This window comes from Cimex lectularius, unplaced genomic scaffold, assembly GCF_000648675.2.
Source record: "Cimex lectularius strain Harlan isolate CLEC.00 unplaced genomic scaffold, Clec_2.1 scaffold50, whole genome shotgun sequence".
Taxonomy (NCBI): Eukaryota; Metazoa; Arthropoda; class Insecta; order Hemiptera; family Cimicidae; genus Cimex; species Cimex lectularius.
In genome coordinates this window covers 842,281-864,908 of record NW_019392716.1, presented here as the reverse complement: position 1 = coordinate 864,908, position 22,628 = coordinate 842,281, and the positions used below count along the sequence as shown (strand labels likewise).

At 35.2% G+C, this 22,628-nt stretch overlaps 1 protein-coding gene across 9 annotated transcripts in view; it reads right to left on the bottom strand.

Moving 5' to 3' along the window:
- The window catches only part of LOC106664241 (cAMP-regulated phosphoprotein 21-like), a 32,675-nt gene extending 11,648 nt beyond the window's left edge, over window positions 1-21,027 (bottom strand). For 2 of the 9 annotated variants that reach the window (XM_014389762.2, XM_014389761.2), the window contains exons 1-10: window positions 14,683-14,812; window positions 9,110-9,225; window positions 2,510-2,586; window positions 2,305-2,424; window positions 1,993-2,227; window positions 1,489-1,605; window positions 1,144-1,285; window positions 912-1,082; window positions 770-854; window positions 78-185 (exon numbers count right to left, since the gene is read on the bottom strand). In XM_014389762.2, the coding sequence (XP_014245248.1) occupies window positions 78-185; window positions 770-854; window positions 912-1,082; window positions 1,144-1,285; window positions 1,489-1,605; window positions 1,993-2,227; window positions 2,305-2,424; window positions 2,510-2,586; window positions 9,110-9,225; window positions 14,683-14,693 (1,182 nt within the window). In that variant the 5' untranslated portion in view covers window positions 14,694-14,812. Of the gene's footprint in view, window positions 1-77; window positions 186-769; window positions 855-911; window positions 1,083-1,143; window positions 1,286-1,488; window positions 1,606-1,992; window positions 2,228-2,304; window positions 2,425-2,509; window positions 2,587-3,620; window positions 3,680-9,109; window positions 9,226-14,682; window positions 14,813-20,741 lie in introns of those variants that run through there. The other 7 variants (XM_014389766.2, XM_024226548.1, XM_014389769.2 and 4 more) reach the window with 7 other exon arrangements.
- Window positions 21,028-22,628: the final 1,601 nt, after the last annotated feature.

The window sequence follows — 22,628 nt, the reverse complement described above, 5'->3', positions numbered from 1 at the left end:
AATGAAGAGACTACGTGTGAACACGAATATCAAGTTGATTTTCACAACAGGCTTATATAGAAAACAATGCTACTAACTGAATGCTCTCTATTGAATATCCTCCTCCTAGCTTTCTCGTATTCTTCTTCACGCTCTTCAAAACTTTTACTCCTTCTTGAATCACCGTTAAGCATCCTTTCCCCTGACTGAAACGATTTTTATCAGTATTAGGGCAATTAATGGGAACATATCAAGGGCAGCTTCGCCAGAAGCTTGGCTTAGTTCAGAGTGTGCAATTTCAGTTAGAATTGTGAATGTTCATCCAGAGAAATTTTGAAGACCCCTTGGAAGAAAAACCATTTTCGAGCAATTAGGGTATGGATATTCAATGATATGCATAAAACTGTGAAAACCTTATAAAACTGCTAAGGTCAAAAGTATAGAGGACATCTAAAGTTTATTAATGATTACCACATGGGAAAGGCATTTAATCATACATATTATACATGTCTGTAACCTAAAGGATTGATAAAAGTATCTTAACATCATCTAAAAAGCAAAAATGACAAATAATATCAAGTCAAATATTTTTACTAGAATTATATTTTCTTTGTTGATCTCTGTAATTATAAAGGGATTTGAATACATTTAATTTTGTCAATTGTATATTTGACTTTTTAAATGACTTATAATTAAGAAAATTCTCACTATCTTAAGACTTAGTTCATCACAATTCTCAGTATAGTATTGTTTCAATTAAAGCAAAACAGTTCTTCATTTGGTTGCTTACCTTAAATGAACCAGTTTCTTCAAAAGATGAAGAATCTCTTTTTAAAATGGATCTCCTTGGTTCTTCGGGTAAAAGCAGATCGTCCCTAAAATACATAAAATTATACGAAACACTAATAATATTTATGGCACATCATTATTACCTGACATAATCCCTAAACCTTGTTTCTGGAATTCTAGTGGATTTGGTAGTATTTACAATAACAGATACTCCGGACGTGTCGACGTTATGCTCCATATTAAAGTATGCAGCAACTCTATGAACGAGCATCCGTTGATAAGAAGACATTTGAGCAAATTTATGCATTGTACGTCTAAAAACAAAACAAAAAGTTTTTAAACTTGCCCATGTATTACATCACACTTCTCTCTTACTTTGGATCTTTTGCTAATGCGACCAAATCACTTTCAATCTTGAGTAGCAGCATTCTATCTTTGTAATTTCTGTTGAGCGTGTCGACAATAAACTTGTGCAAATCAACTTGGCTGCTCCCTTCATATTGTTCACGACTATTACCTTTAGAATTATTATAAAAATAAAATAATTTTAAAATTAAGATATCAATATATGTACGACAATCATAGGACTAATTTAAAAAAAATATATTTTATATTAAATGAACAAGTTTCTGTAAAGAAGTTGCTTCACATGGCGATGGGATATATAAGATCTTAATAAAAAATATGTATACTATTGTTTTAATACAGCTAGTACATTACCCTCAGTCTCATATTCATTGATCAAAGGTTGAGAGTAACAAGCCGTTGAGACAGTTTCATTTAAAGGGTCCTTTTCGTCAGAACGCGGATTTTGAATAAGTTCACATTCTAGCATAGCTTTAAAAAATCAGTATTTTTAGTGATCAGGTACCTTTAAAATAATTTCCTTCTAAATGTCATGTACAACAAAGATTTATATTGGTATTTTACACTGGTATTAATTCCTGCAAGAAGCTGAATGTCAACAATAAATCAACATTTGATAAAAAAAAATCACATATGATTTTGTTAACTTTTATCAGTTAAATTTTTTAGTCAAAGTGCGAGAATAGTCAAGAAAAAATGCATCAAGGAAGAGCATAAATTTGCAAATTATGAAACACAAAGGATAACAATAGGATTGAAAATACTGGTGAAAAATCTTAAAAAATGATTTCACAATTTTCATCGAAATCGTGAAAAAATAAAGAAATGAAATTGATATGTTGAAGTGGACTCAATTACCCCTAGAGAGAGGAGGGTGATCCCAAGTTTCAGAGGATGATCCTTCCCTGCGCAACTTGTGTCTCCGGTTCGTTGTACTTTGTTGTTGAACTTGATTTGGGATAGGAGGCAATTGTTCTTTTGTCGGTGAGGCTACGGCGCCTGGTTCCGTCGTATTCTGATGTGGATCTGGAGGGGGAGACGTTTCTTCCCGTACTGCATGACTCCTTACTAATAACTTAACTTTATTTTGTGACTGAAAGAATCAAGATATAATTTTACAAAAATGTTACACCTGCTTTTAAAGCCATATATGCATTATATTATATTCACCCTAGATCGATGTAGAGTGTTACTGGGCGGTGACACTTCTTCAGAAGGTGTGCTTTCTTTTGTTTCCAAGTTTTTGTTGTCTTCATATGTGGCAACTTCATGTGCTTCATCACCTTCATCCTTATTAAACATTAAAATTTACAAAAAAATACATAAATAAAAATTGATGAATATAATGAAAACGTAAATGAAAAAAAATACTAACTTGTTTGGAAAGTGACCTCTGTGTCCTTAGTGTCCGCTCCATTCCTTTAGTCCCGTTTTGCACAACTATACTTGGAACTGCAACAAAAACAAATGTTTACAAATTGTAAATAAATAAGACAGTGGTTTTATTTTTTATTTTTCAAGTACATAAGATTAAAATTGTTAATATTATTTTTTTAACAAATAATAAAAACACATTGTAAAATGAAATTGAATATGCTGATTTTACTGCAACTATTGTTTTTATTATTTATTTGTGTTATACTTTCACAAATGTACATAATGAACACTATGACTGAACTACTAAATTACTTTATTTATCTATGGTTATGCCCATTATTTCCAATGTTATTAAGAATCACTTTCCTAACTAACATTATAAATTAGAATGTTCACCCATTTAAATTTTCGTTACCAACAAAAGGTTTTTTAAACTACAAATGATACAAATACATAAGATTTTTAGTTTAATCTTTTACGAGGATATTTTAACTGTGCATATATGAACCCTCGGGGTGCCGGTGTTTTTTGGGGAAAAAAATAATGCAGGGCTACTGGATTCGAACCCAGGACTTTTACCTTACAGTGATGAGCGCCATGTGAACGCCTAAATTGTTGCGGCCACCGATGCCCCCCTCTAAAAATATCGTTTACAACTAAACCTTATATTACTTATTTCTGCATATACGTCAATTTACTAATGCCAATTGGGTGAATACCAATCTATAGAAATATCAACGGTTAATATAAAAAGTGTACAAAATAAAAATGTACCAAAAAGTAGGTTGCAATACTATGAGATCATATTAAATAATACAATTTTTGAAACTAAAGAGGGGTCATGCAGAATTACTTTTTTAAAGCTTTGAAAACATAAAAGAAAGAAAAAAGAAACAACTTGGTTAAAACACACTATAATAAATGGATATATTATAAAATGATGTTAATATTTATTAATAAAAAGGAATCGAGAACAGGCCAATCTCGAAAGATTCAATGAACTTGGGTGTTACAGTATTTTGATTTTTCTAAATGTTAGAAAGAAATACTAATGTGCAATTGACTTAGAAGAAGTGGGGTACAAAATGGAAGTTACTATTTTTACTCACTCTCAAGTTTGGTCATATCTGCTGACCTTTTACATGAAGAAATGTCAATCACCTGCAATCTGATAATAAAAAATATCATCCCTTTTATTTCTGCATGGTGTTTTATAAATGATAAAACTATATTTTTAAATAGAGAAATAATTTGAATTATTTTCTTCACACACCAAAATCAAATAACACAACAAGCTTTGGTCGCAGTAAAACACAATTGTTTTGTCTTTGCCAGAACGCTATGATAAAAACAAAGAGTTAACTCAATGATGAAGGCTTTGAATTACATAGTATTTTAACCTATTGAAAGGTACTCAAAATTAAAATAAATGAATATTGCTATAAACCATAGCTTTTTTTAATACCATTATCATGATCCATTCGCTTGTAAAATACAAATTTGTATTTCTGGTCAAAAGAAGATGCAAATGACTCCAACTGTTTCAAAAATTGGAATGTGGTAATACTTTAGAAATCTTCTGTCCCTTGTTTATTCGTTTTCGTATGGTCTTTTTCTGTCTCTTATTTATTCTTTTTGTATGCTCTTTTTTAATGACAAAAAGTGTATAAATTTTTCATCTAATGTTTTCCTTTGTATTGCACTTATTCAAATAATGCACTACTATCATTTCCTTATATACATACTTCAAATTGTCTTTAGTTTCTCTTCCTTTACCCATTCATTGAGCCAATGTAATTTTTTTAAATATTGCTGATTCAGGCTAGAATAATAAAATTATTGAAGAATAGAAAAAGTCAAGCCTCTGTAGGTATGCAAAGGCTACAACAGTTAACATAATTAGCCTGTGAACTGTACTAGACTTTCTGATGTTGGCACTTAACTAGACCTGCACGTCCAGATCTGCACACCAGAGGTAAAACGACTTGGGATGGTGTACAGAAATGGGTGTGTGGAGTGACTGTTGTCTCTTTGGAAACTTGCAATGACTAGATATTCATTTAAAGGTGGCTCTATACATGGTTTGGCTGAATGCTGCCAATATTTGCCAAATAGCATGCCTATGTTTACACAAATGCGGGGTTCATACAACTACCCAGTTTGTGTGGAAATAGTGAATATTCGCCTAGTTCCATGCGAGTCCTTGACTTACTACCAATCGAGCTGGACAACAGTGAAACTGTCTTGCTGCAGTTGCGGTTACTGCTTTGTGTAGTGTCTACAAACAGTCACAAATCAGTCTAAGAGTATTGTTGCCCCTCCCCATGTTTTGAGTTCGGCTACTTCACAATATTCGTGCACTTTGAAACAGAGAAGAAAACCGACAATTAGCCGAGCATGGCGAGCACCAAATATAGTCGCTAGCCATTCGGCGAATCCCGCATGTCTGGAGCTACCTTAAGGTTCCTTAACTGTTGTGAGGTACACTGAGGATGCTGTCAACACCTCTTTTATTATTTTTAAGCACAACAATGCAAGTATCATTTGACTGACGATATTTGATAAGGGTTTCCATTTATACTTCAAATGGCCAATTGGTATTCTTGACCTAAACACTTGAAGAATGAGCTGTCCATTATGAAAAGACACCCAATGGTGTTGGACACTTATGAGCATGCAAAAATGGCTTTGCTGGAACATAATCCAGCTAACCAAACTGTCATTAAGACAAAAGGAAGAATCACTTAGTGCAAAGCTAATTTTTTCTAACTTACAGTTTCACGTAAAGCTATTTGTTTTAATGTCATAAATAATTCCGCCACAGTATCTGAATGAAAAAGGGTTTCTGTCTACTGACTCACAGTTTATAATAGTAATTACAGATACTTCTGACCTATTAATTTTTAATAGCATAATTCAAAACCTCAACTTTTATAAAATGTGTTTTTTCATTTGAGTATTTTGCTAGAGTATGCTTGGAGTTTCATGGAAATGTAATACTCAGGCATGAAAAGAGTTGAATGGAGATATTTAGTGAGGTGTTGACACTGTTTTATAACTTCTTGTACATTAGGAATGACAAGGTAACTGTACATGACTGAGATACTAATATACCAAGGGCATTGGATAAAGAAATAAGGCATGGTTTTGGTGCATCTGTATTTGGCATATTTGGCTGTTGCTGGCTTGCCTCCAAAGTGTGCATCCACACTGTAATGGAGTAAACGAAGTGCTAGAGACAGTTGTCTTTTTAAATGTAAAATGATGTTTCTGTGGTTTTCCCTGAGTTTGACTGTTTTTGAAATTCAATGGTTTATATTAAATAATTCAGAAAAATGGAATAATAATTAAATATTTAAATAATAAGAGGGCCAGCTTTTTTTGCTTTGAGTTTGTAATATATTTTTATCAGTATAAACAGAAAAACTGTACAAATAATATTTTTATTACTTAAAATGTCTTCTGAGGTAACAAGGTTTTAACTGAATTTAATTCTCTAATAAAAGAAACATGATTTCATAAATACATCTTAAAAAAATTATGTAACAGTAAATTTAATGTTTTTTTATTGACAAAAGTGTATGTTTCAATTGAAATGGTTTATGCTCCTCCTATGAATTTAATGATGGGAGTCTGGACATCCCCCTCTTCATTGCTGGGCAATGGCCCAGATAAACAGGGTCAAAGTCTGGTAGATGTTGCTATGGTGACTACTACTCCCTCACACACACACACACACACCTCTACCTACCCCTCTTACGCTCTCTTTCTCTCTCCCTTCTTCAGTATTGATCCCAGCACAACTCTCCTGGTATAGTGACCCATTTCCATGCCACCCTTCCTTTATTTATCTTTGCCAACATTATTTATCCATCCCCCTTTGCCGAGCCGCGGCGTTGCACCTCGATTTTAAATTGCACCCCAGGGCGAAGTAGAAAAGGTTCCGAACGATTTTTCGAACTGATAACCAGTGTTATTTCCACGTCTGGTAGAGAAGTATAAAACTCCGAAGTGTCTGCCGGTTTTTATAGGCGGGTCGGGTTTTTCTTTTATACTGCGGCCTAACACGGTTTAAAACCGGGCTGCAGATGTTTTTACCGTTCAGCTAATCGCAGAACATCCATCTGCAGATTGATCGTCCACCGGTCGTCCCGGCCGTCTAGTCTCGCTTGTTTCGACCGGAAACGGCGAATACACGTTGACCAGAATGATCAAACAGCTTATGAACTGTTTTAGTTGACAGTTGAACATTTTGGTACATTTTTTAATATCAGGCAATCTAACATCTAACGTCAAGTCTCGCATGTTTCGACCGGAAACAGCGAGTACACGTTGACCAGAATGATCCAACAGCTTATGAACTGTTTTAGTTGAAAGTTGAAAATTTTGGTACATTTTTTAATATCAGGCAATCTAACCTGATAATTATTGATTTTAACTAGACTCTACTGTCCTTAATATCCATTTAGACGGAGTGTACAAAACGTAAAGGTCCCGACTTGGGATCAGAACATACCGTGTACACAACGCCATCCCTCAACAAAAAAAAAGTATAAATACATTATAACAAATAGCGAGATTATCTTTTCTGTAATAATATTAATAATATGTAAATACAGACAAGTTATCCGCAATTTCACTTATCCGCGGTTGCCCCCTAGTTGAGTTCTAGAGGAGAATGGTATATGGTGAATCACAGAAAAAAAACCCTGAGCGTAATAGAATGGAAAAAAACATAAATATGTATTAATTCATATATTGACCATATGTATGTTTGCGATACAGAAAGGGTCTGGGTATGCAGAAGAAAATGCTTCAAGGCCTGAATTTTGATGTGCTTTGTACTAACCGCGATGATGCATGGTACACCCACATGTAATTTTATAGTATATTTAAACAGTACTGACATCCAACAGTGTTTATAACAGAACGGCTCGCACTTATTCTGACCATTGAACAATCAAAATCAGCAAAAATCTTATCAAATTTCGCCAAAACAAACAATACCGAGGAAAAGGCGTAAAACGAAAATATTGTACATTTCATGAAAATGCAAACCTTAATACGCCAGTTTTCAAGGCTTAACTATTCGCAATTTAGAAAATATCTTTGAAAGCAAGGAGATCCAAATGGATAACAAGTTAAACCAATTGATTTTCATACATCCGCTGTTTGCTATTTTTATTTTTTTTATTTATAGAATGTACAGCAAATCCCAACAATATTGACGTTTCCATAGCAATGTATTTCATATATATACACATGCAAAACAAAAAAAAAACTCAGAACTCAGAACCAATCTTAATAATGAATACACCAAGGGAAAAGGAAAATTTAGCTTAGGTCTTCTCTAAATCACGATTCAAATGTGAGCTATTAATTTTTCTGGAATCACAGAACGCAACTTGACAACCTTAAAAATAATACAATTTCCCGCGCAGGTGCCCCTTATGCAGAGAAAGAGTGTTCGGTATGCCCCACATATTAGAAGCTTGTCAATCCTTGGCTCCTTACAGAAAGCGTGTAGGCATGCCGCCGAATAAAAGAATGGTTCTCAAACACAGTATCGAGTTTCTGGGCTTCCCACTGCTTACTTTTACTTTATACAGGGCTGATATTTGTATTTTGTGGTTATGTGTTTTGCTGAAGTGCATGTATTTATTAGGGGGTTAGGGGTGTTGGTGAAATGTAGCGAAACCTTTGCCCCTCCAGAAGTGCGTGTGTTTAGGCAAAAAAGTACCTCATCGTCCCTAATTCGATTTATATTATTAATATTGCGTGTATGTCGATGGACTTCAAATATTCCTCCAACTAATCAGAATGAGTACAATGTACATAGGTATGAATGTACTTGTGCGTCTGTATTATAAAGTCAGATGACCTATGATGACCTAACTATCGAAAGCCCACGTTAGAGTATAACTACGTTGGGAAGCGACAATCTCCTGTGCAATGGCTTAAGGGCGATACTAGCCATTTAAATGGGTAGGCGAACCCCCCCGAAGTACCCTAGGGTAAGCACATCGTGGAGTTTCAACACTTCGGGGTGAAAGCCCAATAATTAAAATTAAAATGTGTGGTTGTATTCTGATCAAACAAAACTAAACTTCTGAAGAACATTGACAAGGTTTCTTCCCCAAACACCAGTACATACAGTACAAATATATATAATTAAACAAAAGAAGGTTTTTGCAAATGTAATATTAAATAAAGGAATGACATGACAAAATGTTATTCTTTAGACAGGAATTTTGCACTCAGAAACACTTTTCTCCCTCCTAATGTTTCACCTAACGTTTACTTTCATTAATTGCATTATTAAATATATCTAGGAGATCGGTTTAATCCAAAAGGTCAATTAAGTTTTGTTTTGAAATGGGGAAGTCTATAAATAAATAAAAAATTCTAAGAAGTCTAACAAATCGTAACAAAGTCATTTAAATATGAGATATCGAGAGAAGAGGGTCAATGCATGACTACAATCCCTCTTTTTATCAATTTTAATTAAGTTTATTGTGCAATGATACACTCTTGCTGCCGTTAAATAACTCGGTGATATATTATGTCATTAAATGAGGACTTAAATTGTATTACCTACCTTGGTAACTAGGCTGTTGGGACGGACTTGTATGATATCCTTCTGAAACATGGCTGGCCTCTGGAGACCTTTTCTTCCAGACTTTTGTGTACGATCGTTTTCGTCCCGTTTTTATTCTGGAAAATGGGCAAATAAGACAAAGTTAAAACGATTGTACTGGACTGGACGTTCAACAAGGGAGGGAAAGGGCGAAAGGTACTCGTGCAACGGTCGCCCTAAGCAGACTGATCCGGCCGAAAAGGGTAATCTGGGCAAGGATAAAACGGATTCCGCGCTTTGTAAAGCAGGTATACGAAAAGGGCTACAACAAGCAATTTCAAGCAACTTGACATTTATACCATGCCAACTATTGCAAATCCTTCACGAATTACTACAATATGAATATATGGGTGTTTTATCATTGAACGTACTACAATGAACAATTTATCTGATGGGTCCGCCTGTTTTCGCTTTTGCGGTGTTGACATTCCTCTTGACCTTTCACGGATCAACAAGATTTTAGAACAGTAAAATTTCTACGTATTCTTCATTCCTCACATTTCTCATTATCTTCTTCATTCTGGTATCAACCGATTTCAGAAAATAATCACTAATCTTATTCCGAAGTTTCCACAAATACATAATCAGTAATTCTTTACAAACCATTATATCATATCTCCTATCTATACATAATAATTAATTTTTACTGTTTTTTTTTTTTTCTATTGCTAGGCTGTCTGTACCTCAGGGCCACGTCAATTGTGGATAAAATCACCCAAATAAACAGTAATACACAGAAACAAGATAATGTGGGAGTTTTGTTAGCTTTCACACTACCCCATAGTACTCAATATTCTTCGGGTAATTGGGGATATGCCCCTCCACTCACGCTAATAAATTACGCTAGTTTTTACTGACAGGTAATAATTTATTGGATTCGTGAGTTGCCGTCAAGAATGGGGTAGTTTAGAAAAACTTTTTCATTTTTTTGCCGACGTTCCGACCTTTATTCAGTCATCTTCAAGGGCAGGGTGAGTTACAAACCATATGTAGATTGGAAATAATACAACTTAAAATGTAAATATAAACTCTGAACCAAATATTTCATACTCACATAAAGTGCGGTGCTATGCTTGTGGTGTCATATTGGTGTTGTATGAAATTATTCGTGTATGAAACGTGAAATGTATAAAAACAGCAGAATACAAATTCACGTTTCACAACAATTTCACACAACACCAATGACACCGCAAGCAGAGCACCGCAATTTATGTGAGTATGAAATATTTGGCTCAATGTTTATATTTACATCTGTATTGTATTTTTTCCAACCAACCTATGTTTTATAATTCACCCAGGCCTTGAAGATGACCCGAATAATGGTGGAAACGTCGGCAAAAAAATGAAAAACGTTTTTCTAAACTCCCTCATTCTTGACCGCACCTTACGAATCCAACAAATTACTAATAAATTACATTCACATTACACCAGAGTATTCGATATTTCTCGGGGTAATAGGGAATAAACCCTGCCATTCGCGCTAATAAATTTCATTCACACAGTCACACTACTGGAATACTCGTTATTTCTGGAGGTAATAGGGGATAAACCATGCCAGTCACGCTAATAAATTACATACACATTCACACTACCCAGCTTCTTACGTTTGTCTTTTATAATAATCCATATGTTTTTTATCTGGTCCTAACCAAACTAATGATTTAAATTTATTTATAATTTTTATGTAAAGTATGGTTAAGAAGAAAAATTAGTGTCACGAGCGGGATCCGAACTCTCTAAACATACGCCAAAAAGAGGGAACTTTAAAATGTTTTAGGTTGAAATGACAGGGGACCTTAGTTACGCGGTATATAGCCGGAGGTCGTGGGTTCGAGTCTCGCTTTCATTTAACCTTTTACCATCGTGCAGGTTACTTTCACAACTAATTTTCCTTTTTTTAATGTATAGTTATTTTCTTATGTTTGTATTTTGCAAAATGTATATTGCATTTTGGGGATCTACCCGTTTAAAAAAATAAATAACAAATGATTCCTGAATCGATTTAGAAGAGATTAGCTCTGGGTAGCAGAATTTTACAATGGCATATTCAAGGATCATTATTTAAGTAATCCTGATCTGAATAACAGTTCGTGTTCTGTAAGATTTCTTTACGTTTCCTTCGACCATTTCTCAAAAGGCCAACTCTTTAAACAGCCCTGCTGTGAAATTCGTGCGCCCTTGGAAAAAAGGTCAAGATTTGGTCTATTCATCATACTGTACATACACAAAATTGATAGTGAAAATATGGTGCACTGAGACATAACAAATGGTCTTTTTCTCCATAGAGAATTGTTTAGTGTCGACGGTATTGACTGGTTCTTTGAATATAACTTGTGAATCATCATTAGGTCTGTAATTTAATGATCCCTTGTCACACGACCGATCAATCTGTGCAATACTGCAGTCAAATCTGCTTTATTTTCTAAAGTCGTTTAATTTTTCCATTCCACTTAAATTTTCGAACTTTTTCTTCTTATTTTCCACTTAAAAAAATGTTTTCCTGGATTTTTCATGTTAATTTTGTCTTCTTGGCCTAGTTTAAATGCTTCGCCAGCAGTTTACAACTTTTCGGTCTCTTAGTCGCAAATAAAATAATAGCGATAATTATCGCATTGCTATAAATTAAATATGCAACGTATAATAATCGTATCTAATTAGACGTATTTAATTGAGCTTTATGAATAAAATATTTATTTTTTCTCTTGCTTTTGTTATTTAATTATTCAACAATAACGGCATCTACTGGCAGAGGCATGAAATGTATTACTACAAATTCTGGAAAGAGTTGAAATAAATATAATGGGACGGTACCTATTAAAATGAGAGAAAAATCAACTTTGACAGACCCTTCCAAGAGAATAGATAATAAAGCCCTTTGGATGAAAGGTAGCTCCAAGTTCAAGGAAGGGGACCTAATATGATGTACTGATGAATCTAAGTTGGAAATGAAAGTAGGTGTAAGGGTGTAGGGGCAAAAGGGCGGATCTTACATTAGCGAAGTCCCCCTTCAATCAACCCCAACAATTTTCCAAGCTGAGGTTCATACAATGCAACTTTGTGCACAGTAGTTAATAAAGAAAAATATGCAACGTACACAGATTTACATACTGTCAGGCAGCCATAAAGGCACTAAATGTGTATGTGCTTTCAACGACAAGCTAAAAAAAGAAAGTACATGAACAGGCTGACCAATTAGCCAAACAAGGTGCAACCCTCTCACCCATGGGACCAGAACAAATACTGAGTGCACCGAAATGTGTGACTAAGTTGGAATTGAAAAAATGGGTGAGAAGAAAAATTCAAGCACTAGATAAAAGCACCAGGTATGAGGTATACTAAGGGATTTATAAATCTCTCAAAAAGTAAGGCGAAGGAACTCCTCTCTCTCAGTAGGCAGGATTTGAGAAAAAATACTTAGAATGCCAACTTAACCATCACATAAAGAAAATGGGCAAAGCAGAGACAGGAACATGCCGACTCTGTCAGGAGGAACCAGAGGCATTGGCACATATCCTTTGTGAATTTGAAGCATTGGCCCGGTTACGGTACAGCTACTTCGGCAAGGCAATGCTCTCACGAAAAGAGGTGGGCGAAGAGGAACCAAGGAAAGTGCTTTGCCTGTTAGAAAAAAGTGTACCTTCCAAGGTATAATTTCTAGGGATTCTACAATATATATAGCAGTGGAGGAAAGGTTTTTTCTTCTCCCCCAACTTAAAAAAAGTACACAAAATGTATAAACAATAGTGCTGTAATATTATATAAGTACAAATCGGCACAAATAGGCTAAGGTTAATAAATCATTCAACGCAAATCGAACAAGTATCAAGAAAACAAAATTACAATAACAGAAAAGGCTAAATACTTAATTCTGGTATTGTTTATTGCTGGTGTACAAAAGACAATTTCCTTTAGTTTTGCAGGCCATGTACAAATAAAAAGACAATTGTAAAAGCGTAAGAGAGAATATTAAGTCTTGAAACTGGTCATAAAGAATCAAATAATAAAATAGATACACCCAACTTCCTTGTAATAAATAAAATATATGACGTCGTAAAATCGGATGCCTGGGGGCCCATCATTCCAAGAGATGCCTATATGACCTATGCTGGATTCATTCGATCTTCAATAAATGAATATGTGAGATTAAATATCACATTTAGCACACGGATGAGCACTTTTTGCTTCAAAAAATTAAACATAAAATCCAGTAAAACAAAGGTATGTTAGTTCATGGACCATTATGAAGAAAAGACACGAGTAATTAATGATGTGCAGAAGGTGAGCAGGAAAAAACTGGGGATGCAGACCAGAAACCCTGCTCTGGCTGCAGCCCATGATGATGAGACGGCTCAATATCCTGGGTCGATAAAGTAAAACATTTAACAAATAGAAAGAACTCAAGACAATACAGACTCGTATGTGTTTAAAGAAGCGACGAGAACATGTACCAGAACTGGTATGGAAAAAATCTTGGGATTCCCACTTCGCCATATGATAATGAGGACTGCACAGAAAACTATTATTAACATCATCAAAGAGAAATCCTAATGCAGGAACATCGTTACTCGTGACTGCAAGAGACAACATGAACAGGATGTTTGAGTTCAAGCAAAATTTCTAAACAACGAAGTGAAACAAAAAATGGGAAAGAGGGATGGCCCCTTCCGTTGCGAACGTCACCATCTGTTGATAGATGTACCAAATTCATTCTGAACAAAGGGTACAACAACAATAACATCTATCATGTCAGATAGACGAGCATCCCTCAGAGTAAGTTCAAATATCATTAGCTGAAAGATGGTGCTGGTTTGAAATATTAACAGAATTCTTCAAGGAAGTTTTGGAAAGAAAGAAACAACAGAATGCATCAGGAAAAACTTCGAATCCTCAATGGATTTCTTGGCAAAACCCTGCGGACTGAATGGGCGTCTGTAAAAGATTGGTATAACACAACATTAGCAGATTCTGCAAAGAGGAGACACCTACTAACAACCGCGGTGCCACATTTGCTCGTAGGAAGAAGAGTTTGGGATGTACAACGTAACCGTAGACGAAATCCAAACACTTAAACTGGGCCTTCTAATCCAGTTCCTTGTTGAACTAGGACTCACCGGTGTACTACAAGCACAGAACGGAGACACAATAGCTCTTAAAGGGCGCAGCACACCCCAAATGACGCATCATCTACATCTAGGCCATGGAATTGACAAATAAAACATTATCATCATCAAATTAGTTTTAATACAGGGGGGAAAAAGAAAATTATAAATCACACATGGTCGGGAAATATTAGGTTCTTCTGGTCCATTAATGCCGAGTTTTACTCTCCAAAATCGCCCATGAATTTACCATATTCTAACCTGATCTTTCACCACCATGCCCTTTATGAAATAAAAACATATAAAGTTTTGTAGATCAACATAAGAAATGTAATTGTTCTTTATTATTACGCTAAAACATTAAAAAAAAAAGCAAGATTGATCTTGTATTTCACTTTTTGAGTGATCAAAAATTTTAAAAAAAATCATGCATACCTCGGACTCATGATAAATCAAAAACACAACAACAATGCTAATTAGAATATAACAATAAGATATCACAAGATTTCGGCCGTAAAAAATTTGTGCACGATCAGCGCTCAACAGACTAAAAGAAAAATTACAAGAACGGATTAGCCTAACAACACTTTTATCCTTCGTCTCCCAATAAATCGCGATAAGAAATAAATACTGGACACCTGACCGGTTGATACGACATTTACAAAACATAGGCAGGTTTGTTTAAATTAACTACAAACAAATTGTTGTCATTTGAAAATTAAAGAATAAAAATATGAAACAACTTTATAATCAAGTTATCTCTATAAAATGATATGAAATTATATGCCTAACTCTTATATATCACAATACCTTTATTATCGAAAGCTTTGATATGTTGATATATTGGCACGATTCGCTTTTATTTGGAACGTATATTTGCTTTAATAGTAATTTTATTATTTTAGTTAATTATCTGGGTTAAATGTTTTACGGCAGTTCTTTATAAAGGAATCAACATTAAGACGACTATTTTGGTCGAGGCTTTTTCCAAATCAGGTCATGAACAGCACCAGACGAAATATATCACAGGAAGGCAAGGAAACTTTCTGCTTTGGGATGTGAAAATAGAAATGTTTATACGAAAAGAAAGGTAAAGGATTTAAAAAAGGAAAAATTCTTCGGCCTGTTAATAGGTGCCATTGTGGGATGAAATTCAAACTTTCGACATATATAAATCATATAGTCTCCAAATCATAAGTGTACACGAAATTTATAAATTGGAGAAAGTTTTCTGTTAAAGTTTGCCCAGTAAACAAATTGAAGACAATCCGAACTGATGGCAAACCGTTGAATCTTTTGTGCTCGAAGCAAAGAACGAGCTGAATCAATAGAACTCGGGAAATCTTTAGGACATTGAATAAAGCTTAAAAGGCGGCATTTCCTCAAAACACTTTTTGTCATAAATGAAGCAACAAAAATCGTTATAAAATATCTAATTCAGAGGATTACAAGTCTATATATAAATTTACAGCTGAATCTTGGGACCCGACTGCCTGAAAGACCATAGAACCTATTCTTCTAATCAGCCTACTAAATTTCCCGTTCATTTGGACAGAATGTGTCGGAAAAATGTGTACTTTCTAAAACACTAGTGGACTATCTTTCAATTTTTGGAAAAGATAGTTCTACTCGTAAAAGTTACAACAATGACTTAGTACTATCTTTTCCAAAAAGTGAATTGGCATACTCCACCTCAAATCATTTTTATGTGATCCTTCTGTTCAACCCATAACTACACTATAATTTTGGTCAACTGTAAAACATATAGGTTAAAATAAACATGTATAAAATACATAATGCCTCCATACCCTTAGCAGTAAAGAGAAAACTGAGTGAATTATATGAAAGAGCTGAAACTTTCGCTGATAATTACAAAACCTGAAATAGTTCTTTGCCCAGATTATATTAATTGTTAAATTGATGTACGACCTAAAAATGACTGCATGGATTAATTATGGGAAATGAATTTCGCCACGATATGCCTGAAGTGCAATCAGCAGTTAAACCGGAAACATTGCAAACTGTTTTACAATTATTTGAATTTTATCTAGTTTTGTATCAGTTATATTTTATTTGTTTGTACCAACCGGATTTCTCAAAAGGAAGTTCTTCTGACATTTCCCATCAACGGTGATTCTTACTACTCAGCAAGATATGCCGTACGTTTTCTATTGATGAGAAATCTCTTGAGTTGTAGTGAGACTTAAAGCTAGATTGGATTATCCTACATCGAGTGGTTGTTTTAAAACATAGGCGTTTAAAATAAAACTTCAGTTAATATTTTCAGCCTTGCATGACACCGTGATCTACTATCCCTGTCACTACACATTTATTTACAAAACCGTGGCCCATTTTCAACCCCCATTGACCCAATTTCTCCTAAGGGATGGGGGGAAAACCTACTCCTGTACCTGAAAAAACATCCGGCGAAAGGTGTGCATACCTTGTAAAGCCTCGCCTCCCTGGAAAAACCGATTCGACGGACAAATCTTACGACGGTATGTTGTGGAAGGCTGCTGTCCTCAAATATAGGTTACGGAAGGGATGAGAATAACGGCCCCCCTTGGGTCGATAATCAGGTGTTGGGGCTGCGCCCTATATACACCCAGCCTAAATACTACAACCACCGCCACAGTCAACAACCCCTGACCTTAAGACGTTCAAAATTCGAATATAAGGGGGGAAAAAGTGTCATTTCGCTATCCAAAAGCAGGACGGGTCTACCTGCCCATTTATCCCTTCGCCCAAAGATAACTGTAAACTGCAAAGGCTATTGTACCTTTTAGCACAAAGGGCCAGAGGCCCCTCGGCCTTTATTGCAACACCTTATGGGACTCCAGTAAGAAAGCTCAAAATTTATATTTTCATCTAAAACTCACTTTTTCCCAATTGCACAACACTCTTTTTCGTTTGAGCATCGATACGAATTATTATTTATTCTTCTTATATAAACTATTATCAATATCAGCTGAACTATCTTATTAAATATTGACTATTAGTAATCTAGCACCACGTCCCTGGTTTAAACTTTATATTTTTAAAAGATCTGTCCAATTTTCATCCTCCGAACGACTATAAAACATAAACACCGAAAATCTTCAACGTATACATTCTTACATCAGAAGCTTTAAAGACTTAATTATAATCCATTATATTTAGTGATCTATTGACCAAATTACTTCTTTCAATTAATTATTCATTTTATGTAAGATTTTGGTTGAAATGATGTAATTAGGATTAATTGCACATTTAAGTTTTGTATGTTTGACGTGAGCCTCACGCTATTCCAAGTTGTCTAATTCGCAGAACGTTTATTAAATATGTCAAAAATACGGAATTTCTGCCGAGGAGAGTTAAAAATGAACTTTACAAGCCTAAACCGACCAACTGAGCCGATAAGCCCAACTTAATATAACCAATTCACCTTAATAAGTACCAAGTTTGAGGTTGATTGTCAAATATTGCCCAATGAAATCTGGTCGTCTCTCCTGAGCAATAAAAAATCGATAAAAACGTCAGCATTATTTGTCACCTAACTCTTGGCCTAATTAAAACTTTCAGATTTAAAGCATTATTCGAATAAATACAAACATAACAGATAATTTGGAACTTGCTAGAATTACATGATTAGATTTTACTAGCTTCTGTGGAACTTTACATAATCAGTTTGACAATCATGATTCGTCATTTATGTGAATTGTACCGAGAAGACATGAAAAGGAACCTGGCAAGCTCGAGGGACTTGCATCCCTCTCAAACTGAGGAAGTCCCAATGCCCCAAAATTGTCGTGGGACACGTTTAATAATTCGCAGAATTGTTTATTCGTTTAAAGAGATTTTCAGATTACACGGCTGACATATTTTATGAAGTACTACTTGTGAGAAATTAAAGAACCTGCACCCGGTTTTATCAATAAGTGTCGTTTAATCACCCTGTGTAACACGCCATCGTCCATTGTCACATAATCGGTTTTACTTTCTTTTCAATCAACGATTTTTTCATACACCCGAGTGAAACTGCATGAGTCGAATTTTCTGCCCAGGGACCTCTACAAGAAAATATATTTAAATCCGTCCCAAAAATGGGAAGTCAGTAATCCCATAATCTTTCTTCTTTTTTAAAGACTCAAGAGATTTCAGGGTTGAGAATATTTAATATTTGTTTGAAAATAAGGGACGCGCTGTTTCCAATAGAGCCGGTTGGGGGAAATGAAAGATAACAAAAAAATTACCAAATTTGCCCCTCATCGAGGTTAACCGGTAGTACACAAAATTACATATTTTTAGTAAAAGAACGTTAAAAAAGGGCAGTGGATTTTTGAGAATACGCCGGCAGTTGTTAGAATCTAAGTTAGCCAGGTTTTAAATACTTGAAAGCGAATTTACAATGGAACTTACTAATAATGATTTTTGCTGGGTAGTTTCTGAGAGACTTCGTTTTAAGTTTGATTTTCTGCCCGGTTGAGCGGGTGGGCGACACAAGATTTGGAACTTTGCATATTCCGGTTATTGTTATAACAAACCATGTGGAATTTGTCAATGTATACAAATCTCGCAAGACAAGAATCGACTGTCTGCACAATTTTTCGCTTTTTAAAAGATATCCAAGGGGCTGAATGTTTCTGACTTTTAAGCATTTAGTAAATTTCTTTGTGTGGAAAATAGTTTCCAACCGAGCCAGAAAAAATGAACCCTAAAGAAAATCAGTCAATATTCTGATTACACACAGAAATTCTAATACATATACAAACTTGCCATGCAAAAGATTTTTTTTACAGGGATATTTCTTTTTGAAATTTTTAAATTGTGTTTTCTCCCCGGTTGAGTGAGTGGGCGACATAAGTTATGGAACTTTGCACGTTCCGGCTTATTGTTAGCCCAAACCATGTGGAATTTCCCAATGCATACAAATTTTGCAAGACAAGAATGGATTGCCTGCACAATTTTTCGCTTTTTAAAAGATATCCATGGAGGTTGAACGTTTCTGAAATTTAAATATTTAGTACATTTTTTCTTTTTGTTGCAGGGCGTGCAGTTTCCAACAGAGCCAGTCGGAAAAAGACCCTAACGAAAATCGACCAAAGTTGTGGTCGAATTATCAACCACCATCGAACCAAATTTGTACGTGGTACAATTGTCCAACCCCATTAGCATTGATACAAAAATAACACATTTTTAAAAATGACAGAAATTTTAAATTCTCACAATATTGTGATTGATTGTAATCGAGTTAAAATAAGGTATATAATTAAAATTAGTTTTTCTTAGAAAACACATAGAAAGCCTGTTATATATAAACTTGCTGTAAAAAAAAAATTTCTGTGGTATTTCTTGAAGAAACTTTTATGTTTGATTTTCTGCTCGGTTGAGGGAGTGGTCGACATAAGATATGAAACTTCGCACGTTCTGGCTTATTGTTATCCCAAACCATGTGGAATTCGCCAATCCATACAAAATCTTGCAAGACTTAAAAGAAACTATTGTCTGCACTATTTGTCGCTTTTTAAAAGAAATCCAGGGGGTTGAACGTTTTATATTAAGTAATAACCAGATATTTTTGTGTGGGCCTGCAGTTTCCACCAGAGTCAGAAAAAGAAGAATCCTAACGAATAACGACCAAGGTTGTGGTCGGATTATCAACCACCATCCAACCAAATTTGTACTTGGTACAATTTTCCCAGCCCCATCAGCAGTGACACAAAAATAACAGATTTTTTTTTTAAATCTTTTTAAAAATGGCACGATATTTCAATCCTCGCAATACTGTGATTGTAACTAAGTCAAAAAAATAAATAATTAAAATCAATTTTTCCTAGAAAACTCATAGAAAGTCTGAAGTGAAATTGCTGAAAAAATTCAAAGGGGGTATTTCCTGGAAAAAAATTTAAGTTTGGTTTTTTGTTCGATGGGGGAGTATAAAAAAAACGAACAGTAGTGAATGTGGAATTCGCCACAAAAATGCCTTAAAGAAAAGAATTGATTGATTGCACAATTTGTGCCTTTTTTGAAAGAGATTTCCAGAAGGTTGCACGTTTCTAACGTTCAAATTTCAAGTGCAGTATTTAATGGGATTTTATTTGTTGCTGTTGAGAAAATAAGAGACGTGCAATTTCCAACTAAGCCGGTTAGAAAGATCATCTCGAACAAGGAAATTAACCTTAAAATATAGTAGCTTTGATTAAAATATAAAAAATGTTTTTTTTTGTTTTTTTTAAATACTAAAAATGTCTATGTTTTAAAAGTTTATATAATGATGGAAAAAAAGTGTATGGAATTATAAAAGGGATGGGGATGTGAATGTCGGTAAAAATGTGGCCCGGACGGTCATGTTAAAGGGACGGATCGATAAATTGCGGCCCAAGAAGGACGGCTAGGAGGAAAACGGGAAAACGTGCCGTCCTCGGCCGTTAAAGAAAACGGAAAAGCCGGAGTAACGGTTGGGAAAACGGCGCTGAAAATCCCTCCGTCAAACTGGAAAATAAAACAAAACTCACCTTTCGAGGAGAATAACAATGGAGGGCCGGGGGTCAGGTGTACGAAAATAGAATCGAGGCAGTGATTTCACTTTATCGGAGCATTGATTCGGCGGCGTTCAGCCCACAATCCCTCGGCACCGGCCCGATCCGAAGTGAGCCTCGACTTTCCACATGGCCGCGACGGGGATCTCAAGAGAATAAGCGACTCGATCCGCCTCTATAACCAAACAATAGCAAGCGTGCCACTCGCCACTGTCACCGTGCTGTCCAGTCCACTTTTGATCGCCACTGGAAATGTTTTGATTTCTTTAGTACGCGGCCGGGCCGATCGAGCGCTGAAACTCGCCAGACGGGCATGCGCCCCCGCCACGCCTCTCATATCCGACGATATGGATTTTTACGTTTCATCAATGAAAAAGACATTTTTACTCTTTATATTTTATATTTTGACAGCATACGAATTTTTTTAAAGTTGTGCTTCTTTTTATTTTATACGGTTGTTTGCTCCTTGTTCAAAATTTCTACGCGCCCCCTCCACAAAATACTCACGAGTTGATATTGACTTTTCACTCCATGTTGGCGACAAAAAAATTAAGTATTTTATTAACCACCAATAAAAAAATAATCTTACAATAAAATCAGATTATTATTATTACATTTGTTCTCGGCAGATTAAAAAAAATCCAAAAGCACAGCAGGAAACAAAAATTTTTTGCATACAATTAAAAATTAAATAAAATGTATTCATTTGTGTGAAGCTGGAGTCTTCGGGATGAATTGACTTTAAACTTATCGTTTTTCAGTCTGAAATCATCTTGCAACTTGGACAAGAAAACCTGCAAGCAAGATCATACACTATGGAACTGCTGGCAAAGCTATGGAAGCTGATTAATAACCTGAAGCACAATCTGCCTATGGCTGTCAGGCTGATGCCAAAAGAAAAAAACCCTGAAGCTGGCCAGTGGGTTATAAAAATCAGGAGAACACAATAAATCTATTCATGTCAAGGTGCAGAAGACCTTGTGCCTGCCTATTTTATCCCTATCTGTAGACGAATATGCTAAAGTTTTTCATTCAGAAATCATAGCAATTGAATACAGTGCCAGATAAATAAAAAGGCTACAAATATGTTCTTGGAAGATAGCCATCTCTGACGGTCAGGCAGCTCTTAAGGCCTTAGCCTCATGCGAGGTGAAGGCAAAAAATGTATGGTACTGTACACACAAATGACCTGATTCTGCCCTGGGTGTCCTGGGCATAGAGGCAATGCGAAAGCTGTTCAAAAAATGTCAATACTTTGGCCTAGCATAAAAAAGGGTACAACCAAAAATGGTTCCTTAATGAGTTCAAAACCTGGTGGAACAATATCTTACAAATGAGGTGGAAGAGATTCATAGAAGGGCCATTTGCAAGACTTACAAAGGAATTACTAGAGGACAACTGTAACAGAACCAGGATTCTGGGTTGACTCCTGACAGGGCATTGCCGCCTAAGAAGGAACGTGCACCGGATAGGAGTAATACTGTGTAGATATTGCCAGGAAGAAGAAGAGACGGTAGAACACGTTTTGTGTTTTTGTGAAGGTATATGTAATAAAACACGCAAGCAAGATCATATACTAAGGCTATGGAGGTTGATAACCCTTGAAGATGGCCATGAGTTTTAAAAATAATAAAAAATCTAGTTCATCATCTACTATGACATAAATTGATTTCTGAATGGCATTCATAAAACTGTTGTTTCATATCCAAAACAATCTCAAATAATAGAATACTTTTTATAAACTTTCAAGTAATTAATGTTAATCTTGAATATCTGTGGATGCAAGATATATTTGAAATTGTTCATTTTCAAAACCAAAATTCATGCAAGACATAGTTATAGACCAGTTGATATAATTTTAAC